The sequence below is a fragment of the Callithrix jacchus genome, chromosome 1 (genome assembly GCF_049354715.1).
Source record: "Callithrix jacchus isolate 240 chromosome 1, calJac240_pri, whole genome shotgun sequence".
Classification (NCBI taxonomy): Eukaryota; Metazoa; Chordata; class Mammalia; order Primates; family Cebidae; genus Callithrix; species Callithrix jacchus.
The window spans coordinates 181,109,948-181,129,839 of NC_133502.1; the positions used below are offsets into that span (position 1 = coordinate 181,109,948).

At 51.4% G+C, this 19,892-nt stretch overlaps 1 protein-coding gene across 2 annotated transcripts in view; it reads left to right on the top strand.

Annotated features, from left to right (window-relative positions):
• The window catches only part of CFAP77 (cilia and flagella associated protein 77), a 160,088-nt gene that overhangs the window by 117,639 nt on the left and 22,557 nt on the right, over positions 1 to 19,892 (top strand). The window contains exons 4-6 of one of the 2 annotated variants that reach the window (XM_017977029.5): positions 4,574 to 4,679; positions 11,766 to 11,867; positions 14,002 to 14,163. In XM_017977029.5, the coding sequence (XP_017832518.2) occupies positions 4,574 to 4,679; positions 11,766 to 11,867; positions 14,002 to 14,031 (238 nt within the window). In that variant the 3' untranslated portion in view covers positions 14,032 to 14,163. Of the gene's footprint in view, positions 1 to 4,573; positions 4,680 to 11,765; positions 11,868 to 14,001; positions 14,164 to 19,892 lie in introns of those variants that run through there. The other variant, XM_035261255.3, reaches the window with a different exon arrangement.

Sequence of the window (19,892 nt, forward strand, 5' to 3'; positions counted from 1 at the left end):
CTCAGATGCATGTCTACATAGCTGCACAGAAATAATCAGCTGCACCTTCCTGGGACTTCGGTAGGCTAAGAGTTCGGAGTAAGATCATCCCCAAGTCCTTAAGTCTTGAAGCATGAGGCCTGGATACAGTGCCTTTGGCCACCCATGTGACTGAACCAGAGGTACCCTGAACAAGATCCCACGGTGACCCATGAGCATAGTTTGAGAAACGCTGCTCACAGGGTCCTTCATGTTCCAGTCACTGGCCCTGTTCTGGATACTACTCATCGGGAAGAGGGTTCTCATTGATGTTTCCCAGCATATAGGCTGAGGAGCCCCTGTGTACCAGTGTCCTGTGGCCGTTGTCACAAATTACCACAAACTTGGTGGCTTAAAACAATAGGAAATGATTATCTCACAATTCTGAGGCCAGAAGCGTGAAACAGGAGTCAGCAGGCCCCGCTCCCTCCCAGGGCTCAAGGCGAGGACCCTTCCGGCCTCTTCCAGCAGCTGGTGGCTCCAGGCATTCCTTGGTTTGGGGTTACAGGGTAGCTGACGTTATATTAGGTTGGTACAAAAGTAATTGCAGTTTTTTTTTTCTATTGAAAATAATTTGAGGCCAGGTGCAGTGGCTCACACTTATAATCCCAGCACTTTGGGAGGCTGAGGTGGGTGGATAACCTGAGGTCAACAGTTGGAGACCAGCCTGGCCAAATGGCGAAACCTCGTCTCTTCTAAAATTGAAAAAATTAGCTAGGCAGGCCGGGCGCGGTGGCTCACTCCTGTAGTCCCCACACTTTGGGAGGCCGAGGCAGGTGGATCACAAGGTCAAGAGATCAAGACCATCCTGGTCAACACGGTGAAACCCCGTCTCTACCAAAAATACAAAAAATTAGCTGGGCGTGGTGGTGCACGCCTGTAGTCCCAGCTACTCAGGAGGCTGAGGGAGGAGAATTGCCTGAGGAGGTGGAGGTTGCGGTGAGCTGAGATTGTGCCATTGCACTCCAGCCTAGGTAACAAGAGCGAAACTCCATCTCAAAAAAAAAAAAAAATTAGCTAGGCATGGTGGCTGCTGCCTGTAGTCCCAGATTTGGGAGGCTGAGGCAGGAGAGTCATTTGAACCAGGGAGGTGGATGTTGCAGTGAGCCGGGATTGCACTGCCACACTCCAGCCTGGGCGACAGAGCGAGACTCCATCTCAAAAAGAAAGAAAAATAAGTAAATTTGACAATGCTGGTCTAGAAGCTTGATTGCCTTCCAGTTCACTTTTTTTTTCCCCAAACATATTTGATATGCAGTTCAGCATACCTCCTAGCATATCACTTCCAGCACAGTGACTATTTGTCACTGTCCATTATGTCAAGATTGATAATCAGGATAAAATTTATGTTGTGTGTATTTACTGCAATAATAAAATGATGATCATTTAAAGGGCTGGTCATTGGGTTCAGCTGCTGCAGCATGACCCATCTGTTGTGAAGCTCCCCATCGGCCTCCACCTAATCATTTTAGCAGCCACAGATGAATGTCCCCTAGATCCATTATTTCATTAGGAGTTGCAAAACGGTGATTTCCCCACTAATTCTGTCATGCCTCCTGCATTTATGAGCTCTGGTTTTTCTATAAAGAACTTTTCCTTATTGCTTATTGATTACCCTGAGATGCAGTTTGTACAGGAAAGGCAAGGAAATGCTCTGTTATTTATTTTCAGAATAATGATTCTGTGGCCTAGCAACCTCCAAACTGCACAAAGAGGTTTTCCTTTTTTCCCCACCAGAATTATGCATATATATATCCATATGTCATATAGAGAGTGCTATATGATGGATTTCAACTCACAGCCATCATTATTCTGTCCAATGCTCAAATCGTCCTGTCTTTGGCCAATTTGGGCTGGTCCTTGTGGTCCATTACCATGTCCCCTGTAGCCTCTGACAGTCTTCTTGCTTCTGGCATGGGGACTTCCTGGCCACAGAGATCAGCCATTTCTCCAGCGAGCCCTGGTTCTTTTGAGTGGAGAATGGCACTTAGAGACCATGGTCTGGGTACTAGGGGTGCTCAATGCTACTGAGTTATGATCATTTCTAGACTTTTACAGTGGGCAGAGATAGGAATAGGAAACATGTTACTTTTTATAAAGAGGAAAACTAGTGAGTTAGTAGTACTAGTTACAATTCAAATGTAAAATTACAGAGGTTTTTTTTCTACTTCTTTGATTTTATATATGTATTTTTTTCTCTTACTGGCATTTATATAATTACTAATTTACTTTATCCTGGAATGTATACATAATAGTTTCAAAGTAACAACATCGACATTATTATTAGCAAGAAGGACACAGCTTCAGATTTCCTCATGGTTCTTTTAATCCTCAGGATATATTACACTTGGGATATTCTATCCAAATCTCTTTTAAAGTCACTTGAAGCTGGGCATGGTGACTCACACCTGTAATCCCAGCACTATGGGAGGCCAAGGTGGGCAGATCACTTGAGGTCAGGAGTTTGAGACCAGCCTGGCCAACACAGCAAAACCCTGTCTCTGCTGAAAATACAAAAAAATTAGCTGGTTGTGGTGGCTGGTGTCTGTGATCCCAGCTGCTCGGGAGGCTGAGTTGGGAGAATCACTTGAACATGGGAGGTGAGGTTGTAGTGAACTGAGATTGCATCACTGCACTCCAGCCTGGGCAACAGAGCAAGACTCCACCTCAACAAATAAATTAATAAATAAATAGTTACTTGAAATAATCATCTGTAGTTATGTCACAACTTGACATACAATTAGGTTCATTTGCTTTCTCCTGTTGTTATTTGGGGTAGATGCTAACCCTTCCTCTTTAATTCTTTTGCAGTTAGAAAAACAAACCATTTTTTATGTTTCCAAAGTCAAAACTATAACACAAAGTCCATTCAACAAGTTCGAGCTTTCCTTTCTCTTCCTTCTTCCCCGTTCTCTCTCTCATTCTAGGTTGCTCCTTAGTTAATAAGTTTGGTTTGTCTTTTCATTTTCTTCCTCTTGAAAATAGAAATGTATGAACATGTATCATATATATGATATACATCACAAATTCTAGATATCTGTTATATATATATATATATATATATATGGGGCATCCTATGGGATTGGTTAGGGGTGCTTATTTAGTTTTCTCTGGTTTGTTCTAAGCTACAAGCAGGTACAAAAATTAGTGGAGCTGGCAATTGTCAACCAAGTCCCAGACATTGTGGGTTGGCTGTTTCAAGGGTTTTGTTTGGCTTTCTAGACTGTTGGTAGAGATCGCAGTCTAACTTCCTACAAATCTGGCACAGCAGGCAGTTTCCTGGGCTGGTTACTGTACAAAACGGGCTGGTTTCCTGACCTAGCTGCTGCAGATGTGGCTCATAGTTCTTTTTTTTTTTTTAACAGAGTTTCCCAGGCTGGAGTGCAGTGACGTGATCTTGGCTCACTGCAACCTTCACCTCCCAGGTTCAAGCAATTCTCCTGTCTCAGCCTCCCAAGTTAGCTGGGACTACAGGCACATACCACCATGCCCGGCTAATTTTGTATTTTTAGTAGAGACAGGGTTTCACCATGTTGGCAGGCTGGTTTCCAACTCCTGACCTCAGGTGATCCACCTGCCTCAGCCTCCTAAAGTGCTGGGATTACAGGCATGAGCCACCATGCCCAGCCCATAGTTCTGTTTTAACTTGTGGTTTGGCCAGTGCCCATTTGTATATTAAGTCTCTCAACCTGTTAAGAGATCAGGCCCCACCTGGGAGCAGTTGGCCATTTGCTTCATGGACATGAAATCCTGCTGCTGCAGAGGCTTGTGGCTGAGCGGGTCTGCCTTGCGGTGTTGCCTGCATTGCTCTGGGATCCTATCCTTCTCATCTCTACGGTGGGAATAATACTAGTGTCCATTTTCATGTTGGGAAGGGGTGGAGCATACAAGATGCCTTGGGTAAGCGCTCCCTGGCTGGAAATCGTTGTCAATGAGAACCAGAGCCAGACACTAATTAAAGGTGGTAAAAACATTTTATTCAATGCTATTCCAAAAAGGAAGAGGCTACAGTATAGAACTGAGTTCAGTTCCAGATACCACAGAAGTGGGGATGTTTTGCTGAGGAGCCAAGGGAGGGGCAGGGGCAGTGATGGAAAATCAGCAAGAGGAGATGTCAGGACAGGAAGATCCTTGCTAAAGGCAGGCCAAGGTCATTGGCTATCAAGGATGCGGATGAGGAAGTTGATCAGCTGTCAAGGGTAATCAGATATGAAGGCTGGGGCATCAATGTAGCAGAACTCTTGGCTAAGACTGGTTTCAGCAGGTCAAGGTTAGGACCCAGGGATGAGGCCTAGTGAGAAAGAGAGCTCAGAGGACCAGGCCTCTAACATTTGGCAAGGAGGAGTCCTATCCCCACCTCAGGCCCAGCACTCCAGGCTCTATGGGGGACCTGTTTCATGGCTTTTATGGCCTGGGAGAGAGGATTTCACAGTCTTGGGGTTGATGCACCCTGCAGCCCCTGAGGTTTAGGAGGCTCCAGGGTGGGGTGGGGTGGGGAGAGGGTGCCTCTGGTCTTTCCCAGGCCTCAAGCTCTGTCTGGACTTCTTCCCCCCAGGCCTTCAACACCCTTCTTCGATCTGCTGCACCACCGGTACCTGCAGCTGTGGGTACAGGAACAAAAGGCCGCCCAGAAAGCCATCAAACTGGAGAAGAAGCAGAAGGTAAACGCAGCCCTCACTCCCAGCTTGCCAGCTGGTGGCGTGGAGAACAGAGCAGGGCCAGCCGGGGGCAAGCATCGAGATGACACTGTGTGTGTGTTGGTGGTTGGGGGTAGGGGGGAATCAGGTTGCATCTTCTGACAGCATCAGAGAATCCAGAGCTGAAAGGATCGTGGTGATGATCTGGTTCAGACCCTACGTAAGCTCACAGGATAGAGGAGATGGGTGGGGACTCCCAGCCAATAGGCCCCGTGTGCCTCTGAGCTGGGACGAGAACCCAGGTGTCCTCATTCTTAACGGGGACCCTTCCCCCTAAACCTCTGCACAAATTCACACACCCAAAATCAGATTCTAGTCTAACCCCACCTGGCCCACACAATCTACAGAGAAAAGGCCAATAAGGCAAAGTTGAAGAGGAACTCACTTCAGAAAGGGTGCCATAAAGAACACATTACATTATACTTTGTAACATTTTATTGCAAATTAACCAAGAGGCAGCTTTCCAAACACCTCCCAAGCTTGACAAGCACTTTGTTATCTAAGTAAAGCCACAAGGCAGGCATTGTAATCCCTCCTTCCCAGGTGTGGAAGTCGAGGCTTGGGAAGGCAGAGCCTGCCCAGGGAAGTTTGAGCTGAGGTCCTGGGTACGTCCAGACACTGCCGATTGTTGATGATAGGAGTCCCTAGCAATGGGGTGGACCTCAGGTCAGTGAAGGAAGGAAAACCATCTTTACCCTTTCGTTTGTGTTGTCATACACATTTGAAGATACTCAAGGCCAGGCGCAGTGGCTCATGCCTCTAATCCCAACACTTCGGGAGGCCAAGGCGGGTGGATCAGCTGGTTCAAGATCAGCCTGGCCAACATGGCGAAACCCCATCTCTACTAAAAATACAAAAATTAGCTAGGCATGGTGATGGGAGACTGTAATCCCAGCTACTTGGTGTCTGGCTGTAGTTTTAGGCTTGCCGCGCAGATGGTAGAAAAAATAAAGCCAATTGAACGTCCAAGCTTTATTAGGAGCTCCGGGCGGACTAAGCACCACTGTACAAACCGAAGTGGGTAGCCGCGCCTAGGAGGTGGGCTGAGTGGCTTATATAGCAGGAGCTAGTAATTTTCCACTGCAGTTGGTTAGGGGGAAGGGGAAAGGGGTGAGGTCAGTACTTTTCCACTGCCGTTGAGCGAGAGAGGGGACGTGCTCGTTCTCAGGCAGAGTTTCTTGCGGCTTATCAGCTATCTCCCAACAAAGGAGTGTTTCCAGGCCTGCTGCGAAAAGGGAAGGAGGGGGTTGGGGTCTTACAACCTAGCTAAACTTTAATGGCAGTACTTTTCCACTGTCGTTGGGGTTTTTCCAGTTGACTGTGGTAGGGGGAAGGGAAGGCCGGTCCTAACACTTGGGAGGCTAAGGCAGGAGAATAGCTTGAACCCAGGAGGCAGAGGTTGCAGTGAGCCGAGATTGTGCCACTGCACTCCAGCTTGGGCCACATAGCAAGGCTCCGTCTCAAAAGAAAAGATACTAAAATGCTACTTCCTTTAAAATATTCTGAAACTCGAACTTTCGGAGAGCTCAGATTGGCCTCCTCCGCAGTAGGTCCAGACTGCTGACAGTAAAATCAGAATCGCTCTGTGTTCACATAGTGCTTGGTAGACTTCATCGAGGGTGTGGCTCCAGTGTGGCTGGTTGTCACAATCACAACCAGCATGGTCCTAAGCCTCTGAGCTGAGGACTGGGCTCAGCACGCACCCTGAGTTTTTACATTTAGTTCTCTGAGAATGCCCTGAGGTCCGTCTCTCCTCCTGTCGTCTCGGTTTGTTTTACTTCACGGGAAACTGGGGCTCAGAGAGATTAAGTGATTTACCAACACTGTCAGACGGATGTGTGTCCTGCCTGAAAGTCCAGGCTTTTCCTGAAAGACAGGTCCCACTCCTGCTGATTACGGAAAAGCCTGGGGCTCAGCGACAGCACCTGTGTTGTTCTAGGGCCAACCTGGGGATCAGAGGAGTCTTTCTGGAAACACTGGTACTCTCAGGAGGGGCCAGGAGAGGCGCAAGGGGTGGGGGCCGAGGGTTTCCAGGTGTGGCTGGTGCCAAGGCCTCTCCTGGCTCTTCTCAGCAGTCTGCAGAGAAGATAGCTCATTAAAGAGCTCGGCATTGTGTAATAACATTTTAAGAGTAACCCATGACTAGTTTATTTGTTAATGGCTCAAGCAAGAGTCCACTTGCTATGGTAATAGCTGGTTTCAGGGGGAGCATTACCAGCACAAACTGCTTTCTAGTCCCACATTAGAGCTGGGAGTTTTTGTTGGTTTGTTTGTTTTGAGACGGAGTTTCGCTCTTGTCGCCCAGGCTGGAGTGCAATGGTGCAATCTCAGCTCGCTGCAACCTCCACCTCCCAGGTTCAAGCCTTGCCCCTGAGTAGCTAGGATTACAGGCATGCACCACCAGGCCTGGCTAATTTTATGTTTTTGGCAGAGACGGGGTCTCACCATGTTGGCCAAGCTGGTCTCAAACTCCTGATCCCGGGTGATCCACCTCAGCCTCCCAAAGTTCTGGTTTTACAGGCATGAGCCATTTTGCCCTGCTTAGGGCTGGGAGTTTTAATTAGCAGCTATTTCACGCAACTCTGAGTGTTGGCAAACCCATCCCATCTTCCGGCTCTAGGAGAGAGCCCCTCCTTTTCTAGCAGAGCCCCCTAAAACAGCTCATGTGGTTTGGAGCAGGCGCCGGCTCTGCACGTGGTGTGGCTGAGTGAAGTTCTTTTTGTTGGGGTCTTGGTTTCTGCATTGTGTGTGTAAAGGGGTCTGATTAAATGAGGGCCCGCTACACTGTCACTGTGGGGAGGAAAATGTCTTTCCTTCTACCTATCCTAGACTCATGGCTGAGGGCCCTATCACAAAAGACTGATTTGCAAGAGAAAAGTATTCAAATGTTTTTAGGTTTTGCATGGCACGTTAGCCTCCGTAAGGAAATGAAGACCCAAAGAAATGGTTACATGCATATAGATATAGATATAGATATAGATATAGATATAGATATAGATATATTTTGAGATGGAGTTTTGCTCTTGTTGCCCAGGCTGGAGTGCAGTGGCAATTCTCCTGCCTGAGCCTCCCAAGCAGCTGGGATTACAGGCATGCGCCACCACACCCGGCTAATTTTGCATTTTTAGTAGAGACAGGGTTTCACCATGTTGGCCAGGCTGGTCTCGAACTCCCGACCTCAGATGATGTGCCCACCTTGGCTTCCCAAAGTGCTGGGATTACAGGCATGAGCCACGGTGCCGGGCCAAACACATTATTTTTATGCTAGGTTTGATGAGGAAGAGAATAGGATAGTTGTGGAGCAACAGAATTGGATGAATCATGTGATTTTATGGTGAAAAACTGGGGGAAAGTTCGCAAGGGCTGTTCAGTTTTCAGGATGTTCTTTACTTGTACGTTTGGGGCGGCACCTCTCGAATGAGGGTCTCATAACCTGCTTGAGGGGAGAAGGGCAGGGGTTGTGAAACAGACCATCCTAGTTCTGCCCGTTTTCAGGATGCCAAGGTGGCAGATTTGGAGGTATTGTGAATTCCATCACTTAGCACGGAGCAGGGACTCAGAAGACACTTGTACCACCCTTGTAATGTTGCTCCAAGATTCCCTGTAGCTGCTCTATTGTCCTACAAATGGCTACAAACCCACCGAACGCTGGGAGGCTATGGTCTGGGGTTGATAGACAACTTACCAGCCTTGCTTAGATGGTCAGTTTGCAAGGCCACTTCCCCACTGCCACAGACCTAGGGGTCCTCCTTAAGCCTGTAAGCATCTGGGTATGTCCTGATTTGGGTGGTGAGGACCCAGATGAAATTCGTGACAATAGCTACCAATGAGTGAGCAATCATCTTGGCCACCATCCTGCTCAGAGCTGAACTCAGCAAACCCTGCGAGAACCCTGCTCCGTGGGCATCCGCATCCTATTTCCAGAGGGAGCCGAGGCTCAGAAAGCTGACATATTGCCTGCCTCAATTCCGAAGCCAGGCTCCATAACCCCTGACTAGGCAGCCTCTCTGCTTTAGTTCAAAGATAGTTTCAAAACCTTCTAGATATGGCTGGGCATGACGGCTCATGCTTGAAATCCCAGCATTTGGGAGGCCAAGGCCAGTGGATCACCTGAGGCCAGGAGTTTGAGACCAGCCTGGCCAACATGGTGAAACCCCACCTCTATTAAAAATACAAAAATTAGCCAGGTGTGGTGGTGCGCGTCTATGATCCCAGCTACTCGGGAGGCTGAAGCAGGAGAATCGCTTGAACCCGGGAGGTGGAGGCTGCAGTGAGCCGAGATTGCTCCACTACACTCCAACCTGGGCGACAGAGGACTCCATCTCCAAAAAAAGGGGGGACTTGTAAGTGATCCACAGACACATTCAATAAAATTAATACAACAAAATAAATCAATAAAAGTGGTTTACTGGGGTGGTGGCACCTTCGATTAAACCTGGTTCAGTCTTTATTTGCTGACTGTGCCTTCTGTGTGCTTCACACCAGGGGAGGTGATGCTGAAGGTTTACCAGGCATCCCCTCTGGAAGACTCTGGGGAAAGAGGAAACAAGCCTGGTGAACCCCAGGGCAGACCCGTGTTTTGTTGGGCCTGAAACGTCTACAGTTTGGAATCCCGATTTAAGACAAAGTACACAAAGGAGACCTGAGACCCTGTGAGCTCATGCACAGGCCCCTCCCAGCTGAGCCCGGGAACAAAGGACTTGGCAGCCTTGAGGGCCCCAGGGTTCCCTGCCAGGCCTCTGTCCTTGACAGTCCCCCAGGACTGCTCTGAACCAGCTCTGTGCCTCTGGCTGCAGCCAACACTGATGACTCCCAGACCAGGGCCTCCAGCCCATCCCCGGCCGCCTGTGTCCCGCCCCTCACACATCTCAAGCCACCAAGTCCCACTTCCAAACCCACCCCCAACCACATACTTCCCATCTCAGTGGCACCTCTCGTGGTTTCCGGCTGTGAAGGCCAAAAACACACCTGGTTTCCCCGTGTCCCAGGCCCTATTTCTGAGGCCTCAGCAAAGCCAGCAGCTGACCCCAACTTCACTGGACTCCACCCCTCCTATCACTCACCTTGGCTGTTGAGTTGCCCCCACCTGTGTGCTCAGCATCCACATGGTTCCCTGGCTCTGCCCTCTGCAGCCCACGGGGGGAGCCTTTCAAAGCCCAAGTGGGATCATGTCACTACTCTGCCTTCCAGAGGCTTCTGAAGGAATCCAGAACAGAGCCTAAGACTACTGTGCTCTAAGGCCCCCTGGTCTGGCTGCCTCTCCCACACAGGTCCCACTGTCCCCCACCCACCTCCGTGTTTCTCCAATGCACCCAGAATGCTCCCATCCCAGGAGACTCCTACCCCAGGGCCTTTGCACTTGCTGCTCCCTTCCAGGAAAGCTCCTCCCAGACGTCCACCACCTCCATCCTCTCCTTGAATGTCACCTTACCAAGGGGCCTTCCCCAGTCGTCCCTAAAACACCATCTCCTCTCTGCCATCCTGCGACCTCTTACCTGGCTTCAGTTGTCGTTGTTAAGCACTTCTCACCACCTGACATTTCGTTAGCTCCAAGAGGACAAAGACTGTATTCAGTGATGTGTCCCCAGCCCCTAAAACAACGTCTGGCAGGTGAATGCCCAATGGAAACTTGTTGATGAATGAATGAGTGAGTGCTGGTAAGAATGAATGAATGAATGGTAAGAACCTCAGGCAGGCACTCAGTAACTGTAAGCTGTTGAGTCATGTCCTTGCTGCGCAGTGAGCCAGCCCCGTGGATCTGGACATCATGAAGATGCTCTCCCGCTCCATCCTGTGTCTAGTCTTCACACCCCTCCTGCAGTGACACATCCTCTCTGGCTCCCTTGGGGACTAGCATCCTCTCCTGCCTCGCCCGTCTCATCAACTCCCCAGATGGGGTCCCTACTCTTTGCTCTAGCATAAAGGTGGGGCTGACCTGTGAAAGCCCCAGCGGATTTCTGGATTTGGACAAGGATCACAGCCATAGGCTAAGGAGGTGGCTGTCAGGCTTGACTCTGCTCTGAAATTCCCTGGGGAGCACATTGACAATGCTGAGTCCAGCCCCCTTTCCCAGCAATTCTGAAGTTGGAGGCCTTGAACCCTGTCTTAGTCTGCTCTGGCTGCTATAACAAATACCACTGGCTGGGGGGCTTAAACAATAGAAATTTATTTTCTCACAGTTTTGGAGGCTGGATGTCCAAGTCCAAGGTGCTCACGGGTTGGTTCCTCCTGGGGCCTCTCTTCCTGGCTTGTAGACGGGCGCCTCCTCACCATGTCCCCACATGGTGGGGACAGCTCTGGTCTCTCATCCTCTTCGTACCAGGGCACCAGTCCTGTCACATCAGGGCCCACCTTTAGGACTTCGTTTAGCTTTAATTACCTCTTCTGGCCCCGTCTCCAAATACAGACGCAGGGGAGGTTAGGGCTTCAACATATGACGTTTGGGTCAGTCCAGAACAGACCTTATGAGCTACAGGGCTTTCACTGTGGACTTGCTGCCACGTGGTAGTGGGCACAGGCATGCAGGTCAGCAGCAGAGGGGCTTCCACTGTGCCTCTGAAATCCCACCTGCAGAACTACCATGGTTGGGGGTCCCTCAGTCCCCCACAGAAGCTCTCATTCCTCCTGCATGAGCAGGCTGTGGAGGACTGCTCTAAGAGGCAGTAACCCCTTGAATTGTGCATTTCTTCATTCAAACACTGTGGAGTCCCTAGGACACACTGGGACTGCATTAGCCATGGAGGACAAGTTCAAGGATGACTGAGACACTATCCATGCCCTTGGGGTGGCTGCACGCAGGAATCCCATGTGTTCCAGAGACTGGAATGTTCTGGGTGTCCTGGAGTCCCAGTCTTCTGAGCTGTGGCCAGAGACAGGACCACGGAGGCAGGTACTGTGAAATAGCCCTAGAGAAGGGCTGGGGCCAGAAGGAAAGTGACCCAGGATCTTGCCACACCAAGAATCACAGCCCTCTGTCTCTGCTCCCCTTCAGCACAGGCTTCTCTAAGTAGCCAGGCGACCATCCCACCTTTGCCTCTCCCTGGCCTGCAGGTGATCCTTGGGAAGCTGTATGAGACCCGGAGCAGTCAGCTGAGGAAGTACAAGCCACCTGTGAAGCTGGACACCCTCTGGCACATGCCTCACTTCCAGAAGGTCAGTGTCACCTTCATCCATGTCCCTCCCTGCACTGTGCTGGCTGCCACTCACCTTGCCAGGCCTTTACCTGTGGTCTCTAAGTTCTGTGGGTTTCTCACCATCAATTAGCAATAGCAAGAGCTAATGTTTCTCAAGCACTTCCTAAGGCCTGGAGCTGAGCCCATGTGTATCATCTCCGTGACTTTCCACATTCACTGATGGGGCAGCTGCTGCTACCCAGCCGATTTGATGGACGGGAAACATGGTAGATGCTGTGGAGTGGCAGAGTTTTGAGCTGAACCCGGACTATGTGGGGGCAGAGGCTGCGTCACTGTCCATCTAAGGCAGAGGCCATCTTCCTGGGGCAGGAGCTGTCCATTTGGGGCAGAGGCTGTTCACCAGGGTTGGAGCCTGTCCATGTCGGGCAAGGGCTGTCTGTGCCAAATCTCCCTCCAGGGAAGGGGTAGTTGATGCATCAGATCCTGTGCTGGGAATTTTGGGGTGCAAGACAGATGCATGCCAACCAGCATGAACTTCCCACAAAGTGATGTCCCCAGGGAGAGAGGAGCAAAGGTCTACCATGGGCTGAGGAAAGTGCATGACATGTACCCAGATGGACCTAGATAAGGAACCAGGGAATGGGCCACGTCCTGGCCTCAGAACTCAGCTGGTGTTCACTCAGCCATGTAGCCCTGTAGCACCCAGACAGGGATTCATCTTCGGCAGCATTTGGCAGGGAAAGAGCAATGGAAGAGCCGGGGACACTGTACGGAGAAAGGGAAATGGAAGATTTGGGAACACTGGCTTCAGGACAGGACCAGGGAAGCCTTATGTGCCCAGCTCAGGCAGAGGGAGCCTTTCTAGGAGGCCACAAGGCACTTGCCCAGCCCCAGGAAGACAGCTGCACAAAGCAATGTTCCCAGCCAGCCAGGCCTGGCTGCTGTGCCGCGTTAAACTGCAATTTAAACAATGAAGGGGCCGGTGCCTTTCTGAGCCTAATGCACACGAACAGGCTGTAGAGCTTCACTGGAGAAACCTTCTCTGCCCGCCTTGATGCGGCCTCTCATGTCCTGCCCAAGTGGCCTCTGCCAGCATATGTCAGTGACCATGCGCCCTGGCGCCCGTCAACACGCCACCTCCGTGCACAGCAGACGTCAAGGGAGGAACAGGGCTGAGCACGTCTGGGAGGTAGCAGGAGTCACCGCAGCTCCTCTCACACCTCCGGCCCTCTCACAGCATAACTCATCTCTAGCTTCTCTGCCTTTTCCAACCACGTTGCTCCGCGTCCCTTGCTCTCTCTCACACTCAGCAGATTCCATCCACAGCCTCCATCCTGGCTCTGGCTGCGGCCTTTCCTCCCTGCCTTTTTTTTTTTTTTTTTTTTTTTTTTTTTAAGGCAGAGTCTCACTCTGTTACCCAGGCTGGAATGCAGTGGTGCAATCACGTTCACTGCAGCCTCAACTTCCCGGGCTCAGGTGATCCTCCTGCCTCAGCCTCTCAAGTAGCTGGGACCACAGGCTTGCACGACCATGTCCAGCTAATTTTTGTATTTTTTGCAGAGATGAGGTTTCGCCATGTTGGACAGGCTGATCTCGAACTCCTGGGCTCAAGTGATCCTCCTGCCTGGGCCTCCCAAAGTGCTGGGATTACAGGTGTAAGTCACCATGCCTGGCCACCTCCCTGCTCTTTTCTCTCTGAGAATCCCTGCAGTCCGTGGGGATGCTGCCTGAGGAGGGACCAGGACCCAGCGTTCCACTGGCATGGGCTGACCTCTGCAGCACTCTGCTTCAGGCCATCACACTTAGCCCCCTCCTCTCTGATTTACAGCCCAAGACTATGGACATGGGAGGCTCAGGTGGTCTCTCCCCAGCAGAGCAAGGAAAGGGCTCTCGGTAACACTGCTGCACCTGCTCTGGGAGTGCCCATCTCACTCACCTGTGTCCCACCGTGCCTGGCCCGGAGTAGGAGCTAAACACACATAGAATGAGTTTCCATTTTCAAGAAGGGGATTTGACCACTCAAGGTCTGCCAGTCTTGAGACTATCGTTCTGAAATACGGTTATGGACGATAGCAAACCAGGAGTGACGGCCTCCTGTTCGGTGCAGGCACTGTGTGAGGTCATGTGTGCATGTTACTTCATTTCATCCTCAGAACAAGCTCCTGAGCGGATTTTGCAGATGAGAGGCCGAGGGGGAGCACCTTCCTTAGCCACAGAATGGCCAGGCCTGGAACCCAGGTGTGTCTGATGGCAGGGCCCAAGCCGATACACAGGACGTATTGGGCCAGCAAAATAATGAGAAAGAAAGTAAAAATGCAAGTCACAGTATCTATCCAGGGCTTTTCCCCCTTTCTGAGGATATTTGCGGGATCCTGGCAGTTAAAGCTGCAGCTGTCACCCTATCCCATTGGCCAGAAACCTGGGGCCAAGGGAAACGAGGGCTTGTGCGACGTGCATCCTAGGATGCCACCCTGTCCAACCCAGCAGAGACCCGGAGACCCACAGGTGCTGCTGTTAGGGGTGTCACATGCAGTCCCCTCCTTGTCAGGAAGTAACATTAGCAAAAAGTATTTACTGAGCCATTAGAATGCACCCGGGGCTCGGCCTGCCTCATCTTAGAGATAACATGTCCCCCTTCTACTGATGTGGAAACTGAGGCTCGGAGAGGTCAGAAGTGGAGTCTGGGTCCAATCTGGGGCTTCCTGGGTCCAATCTGGGGCTTCCCAGCCCCAGGGCCTCCTGAGGACCCCTTCCCTCACCTCCAGGCCCCACCCAGAGGTCCCCATTCTCACCACCAAAGGGATCCTTTCTTCCCCTTCACACCACTTAACTCTGCAATTAATTATCTGGGCAATGTTTTCATCTCGCTCAATAAAATGTGAGCCCCCCAGAACCACGCCTATCCATTCCACACCTTGTCCCCAGAGCCCCGCAGGGTGCCTGGCATGGAGTGGGGGGGTCAGTAAATACATCTGTGGAATGAATGAATAAGGAGATGAGAGACCGAAACGCCAGTACAGCCCAGAATGACAGAAGAATTGAAAAACCTGTTACAGACGGGATGAAACTCCCCCCTCACTTTTCTCCGCTTCCCAAACCAAGCGCCCAAGCACCCACCATCCCAGCAGCCACCAACCGGGCCTGGACTCAGAGGTTCGGGCGGGCGGCCAGGGCTACTCCCCACCGGGAGCTGCTGTCTGCAGTGTCTGTGGTGCGTGAAGCCCCGGGACGGCCTTTGTCTGTGCCTGGCGTTGCTGCTGATCTGCCACCCCCACCCCAGCCCCATTATGAAGGGAAAAGCGCTTCCAAAAAAGTTGAACCTGTCACAGTGATGGATAACCTAAATGGACTCCCCCCGCTCACGGACAGATGTCGACGCTGAACTCTGTCAGAAATAATTAAACACCTTTCACACAGAAAAGCAGCAGGCAGGGCGCGGCTGCCGCACGACCCCGCCAGCCACGAGGGGGCTGCCCTGCCAGAGGGGCTGCCCAGACCCCCGCCCTGATGACCCGGGCCACTTACAGGGTCGAGAGAGGAGAAGGACCAAGGAGGGAAGAGGCCACATCCCCCACCATGCGTTCCTTCCAGGCAGGGCAGTACAGAGATGCTTTCTTTCTGGTCTGTACCACCAGCAACTGCCACGGATGTCCGGGGCCCAGGTAGGACTCAGCCAGCAGCCATGAGGGGCCCTCCTGCCAGAACAGCTATGCCTGGGCTTGCCAGGCCTCAGTTTCCTCTTCTGAAAATGAGTGGGTAGGACTAGTTCTTTTTTCGCTCTCTCTTTGAAATGGAGTCTCGCCCTTTCACCAGGCTTGAGTGCAGTGGTATGATTTTGGCTCAGAGCAACCCCCGCCTTCTGGGTTCCTGCCTCAGCCTCTCAAGTAGCAGGGACTACAGGTGCATGTCACCATGGCCAGCTAATTTTTTTATGCGTATTTTTGGGAGAGACAGGGTTTCACCATGTTAACCAGGATGGTCTCCATCTCCTGACCTCGTGATCCGCCCGCCTAGGGCTCCCAAGAGCTGGGATTACAGATGTGAGCCACCGCACCCAGCCAGGGACTAGTGCTTGAGGGTCCCTTCCAATCCAAGATTCTGTGTTTCCCAGTTCATTGGCCCAGAAGCCATGTGGGAGGGGATGGGGGCTCTTGGAGGTGCAGATTCCACACCCAGAGTGAGCCAGCAGGGGGAACAGCTCAGATCCTTCCTCAGGTTCCCATTTTGGGGATGGAACATGGACTCATTGTCACCCATGCCCGAGTGGAGGCGTCGCTGGGCTGGGGCTGATGCCCCCCTGCCCTGGGGGGATAGGGATGCTCTCTTGACCTCTGGCCAGGTGTTCTGGGTCTGCAGGGCAGACAGCAAGGCCAGCAGGGAGCAGTGTGGTATGTCTGTGGGCACGCATGACTCTAGGGACAGCCAGACATGGTCAAGTGGCAACCCCGTCACACCTACCTGTCAGGTGTCTTGACCTGTCTGATACCCACTTCCTCTTCTGTAAAATGGGCTAACAAATGCTCCCCTGGCAGGGCTGCTGGGAGGATCTGGAGAGGACGTGTGTGAACCACACTTAGCCGAACACCTGGTCCATATCAACTGCCTGTAAGTGGCAGCTGCCATGAGGATGTTTGTGTTCATTCATTCATTCACCTACTCATTCACAAATCTTTTCCACATGCACCTTCACGCCAGGCCCTGTCCCCACACTGACGCTATGCTGACAAACAGGCCAGATTCGGGTGTGACTGCCGCCTTGGGGCTGCTGGCCGCTGGCATGGGGTGACGTGGACAGACAGACCGACACACAGGCAGTTGTGCAGAGCTGGACGTCTGGGTCGAGAAGTCTGGGTCGAGAAGTCTGGAAAAGCTCTGCCCTAGGTGTCACCGGGTGTTCCCAGGGGCCCCATGTTCGTAGCCTGAAATGGTCCAGAGACACCAACCTTGCTTGAGAGGTGGAGGCCACTCCCATAACCACAGCCCCACTGAACGTAACCCTGTGTGGGCCGGCCCACCCTGTTCCCATGCCTTCTGCAGAAACCTCCTCAGGGCTCTCCAAGTGCCCCTGCTTGCCTAAGCGGCCCTCCCTGGAGTCCTGGCTAACAGCACTTCCTCCGGTTCTCAACCAGCCACCGTGCACGGCCACCTACGTGTTCGTTGGAAGGCCACGCCAAGCAGACGGTATATTCTTCTGCCCAAAGACAGAGAGTGAGTGCCCCCAAAAGCATATGGCCAATGACAGTAGAGAAAGACTGGATGCCATTGGCAAAGAGATGGCTCACGTACACGTTAGGAGGTTTACACAGTGAGATACTATGCAGCCCTGAAAACCATGGCTTTGATCTGTACTTACTGGCACTTTAATACAGATTGTTGGGCAAGAGTCTGTGCCACGGGACCTGTCTGGATAGATGCACCCGAGCAACTCCAAGCGTCTGCACGAGGCATACAGACGTTTGGAAGGAGGGACAGTGCTGGTCTTTGCCAGGGTGAGGTTGCAGCTGATTTTACTTGCTCTGATGCTCTTTTCTGTATAGTTTGCATTTTTTTCAACAAGTAGATGTAGCTTTTCCAAAACCAGTAAGGCTTTTTTTTTGAGATGGAGTTTCACTCTTGTTGCCCAGGCTGGAGTGCAGTGGTGCGATCTCGGCTCACTGAAACCTCTGCCTCCTGGGTTCAATGATTCTCCTGCCTCAGCCTTCTGAGCAGCCGAGACTACAGGTGCACACCACAACGCCTGGCTAATCTTTGTATTGTTAGTAGAGATGGGGTTTCACCATGCTGGCCAGGATAGTCTCAAACTCCTGACCTGAGGTGATCCACCTGCCTTGGCCTCCTAAAGTGCTGGGATTATAGGCGTGAGCCAACACGTCCGGCCCAGTAAGGCTATTTTTTTTAAAAAATGTTTTTGAAAGATGGAGAGCCTGCGTTCTTCCCCAGGTGTTCTTCCCAGTGTTCATACCCCTGCTTTGAGCTCAGTTCTTCCTGATGTCTCACCAAACGCTGGCATGCTGCTGGCCAAGCCCGGCTTTGCTTGCTCAGCTTCCCTCAGGCATGAAGGTCAGCGCTGTGCCCCAGTGGTGAAGCCTTCTGACTTCCAGAGCCTGGATCTTTATTATAACAAGTCTACGTTGTAATTAGAGACCCAACATCAATTTTAGAAGGAGGCTTGCCCAAGCATGGGAGGGGGGACTCTCCACGTCCTCCTCCCACCCTCCTCTCCCCCCACAGTTCTCGTCTCTCTGCACCGACAATACCCACCAACATTACATAGTCGTTCAGTCACTAAAGTATGAACAAATTGACTATATTTTCATTTGGCTTTTGGTTTCAGCCCCACTGCTTTAGAATAATGGCCCAAGCTATTAAGCTAACAGTTTGATTTACAAGCTCTTCTGCTCTGAACGCTGGGATCAGGCTCCTCTGTTCGTGGAAGACTAACCCTGCCTCAGGTCTCCTGGGCCCCTGGCTCCCTAATAGAACAGGAGATGGAGGGAAAAAAATCTATCTCAGCAGCCAGCCAAGCAGTGACACCCAGAGATGCAGCTGATTAGTGAAAGCTGCTGAATCTAAGCAAAGGATTTTCTTTCCCACCTTTAAGCTCTCTTACAAATCAGAGCTGGCCGAGAAGTTAACTCTCTGCTAAACCCCCAAGCGGGCTCCTAGCCTGTCCACCCGCCACCTCTGCCTCTCCACCAGGCTTGCCTGCTTAAAATGAGGATGGGCTGAACTCCGCAAGGTGTATCTGACCCCAGGAAGGACAGGTGCCAGATCTACTGCCCCTCCCGAGGGTCTCTACACCAGTGATGTATTTTAAGAATCCTGTCGCTTCCTTGCATCAGAATAAGAATCGTCCTATGTCACCGTGTAGGGCACCAAGTGCAGGAACGGAATGTGTCACACGCGGAAACACGGCAATAGGAAGGATAATTCAGAAGCCCTGATGGGGTTGACACTTCCCTCTAAATACAGACACCCCCCATTATACACGGATCAGTATGCAGACGAGTTGACTTGCTGCAGGGATGAAAGCAGGAGCTTGGCAGTGGCTCACACCTGTAATCCCAGCACTTTGGGAGGCCAAGGTGGGTGGATCACTTGAGGTCAGGAGCTTGAGACCAGCCTGGTTAACATGGTGAAACCCTGTCGCTACTAAAAACGCAAGAATTAGCTGGGCATGATGGCAGGCACCTGTAATCCCGGCTACTCAGGGGGCTGAGCCAGAAGAGTCACTTCAGCCTCGGAGGTGAAGATTGCAGAGAGCAGAGATTGTGCCACTGTACTCCAGCCTGGGTGACAGAGCAAGACTGTCTCAAAGGAAAAAAAGAAGCAGGAGCTTACTTGGTTTAACATGATCTGGCACCTCAGAGGTATAGAATTCTTAGGCATCTGCTCGGGAGGTGACATTGCTGCTCAAATACTGGCAAGTCACGAATAGCCAGAGCTGAAGGTCTGGGGCAGATTGAGAGAAAGGGAGGGATGTGTGTATGTGGGGAGTGATGGAGGAATAGTGGCCAGGTTCCTAGAGCAGCACTCAGAGTCTGGGATGTCCATGGTGGGGCCTAGAGAGGCCAGCAGTGAAGGGGTGACCGAAGCTGACACTTCCAACAGGACCAATCCTGCAACCTGGGAACCCCCAGCCTGGTGCCCCCTTCATCCTTCCCGCTCCAGAGGCTTTTCAGTCTAATCCAGAAGATTCTTCTCCCTGACTATATGCAAAAATATTTCACTATTTTGTTGAAAATCAACCAGAATAAATGAGTAAGACAGCTGGTTTGGGCATCAGCTACACCCTTCTAATTTCTAGAGATAGCAAGAGTCTCATGTTGAATTTTGGGAGTTGATGGAATTTGGGGGTCCCCAATTTCTTCTTCAGATTCTAGCTCATCCCCAGGAGAACAAATCTCCAATGAGCTAGAAAGAATCCCACTGGCTTGGGAAGGAATTTGGGGAGGACCATCTTCCTCAACGTCTCCCTTGAAGCTTTTTTGTTTTGTTTTTGAGACAGGGTCTCACTCTGTTGCCCGGGCTCGGGTGCAATGGT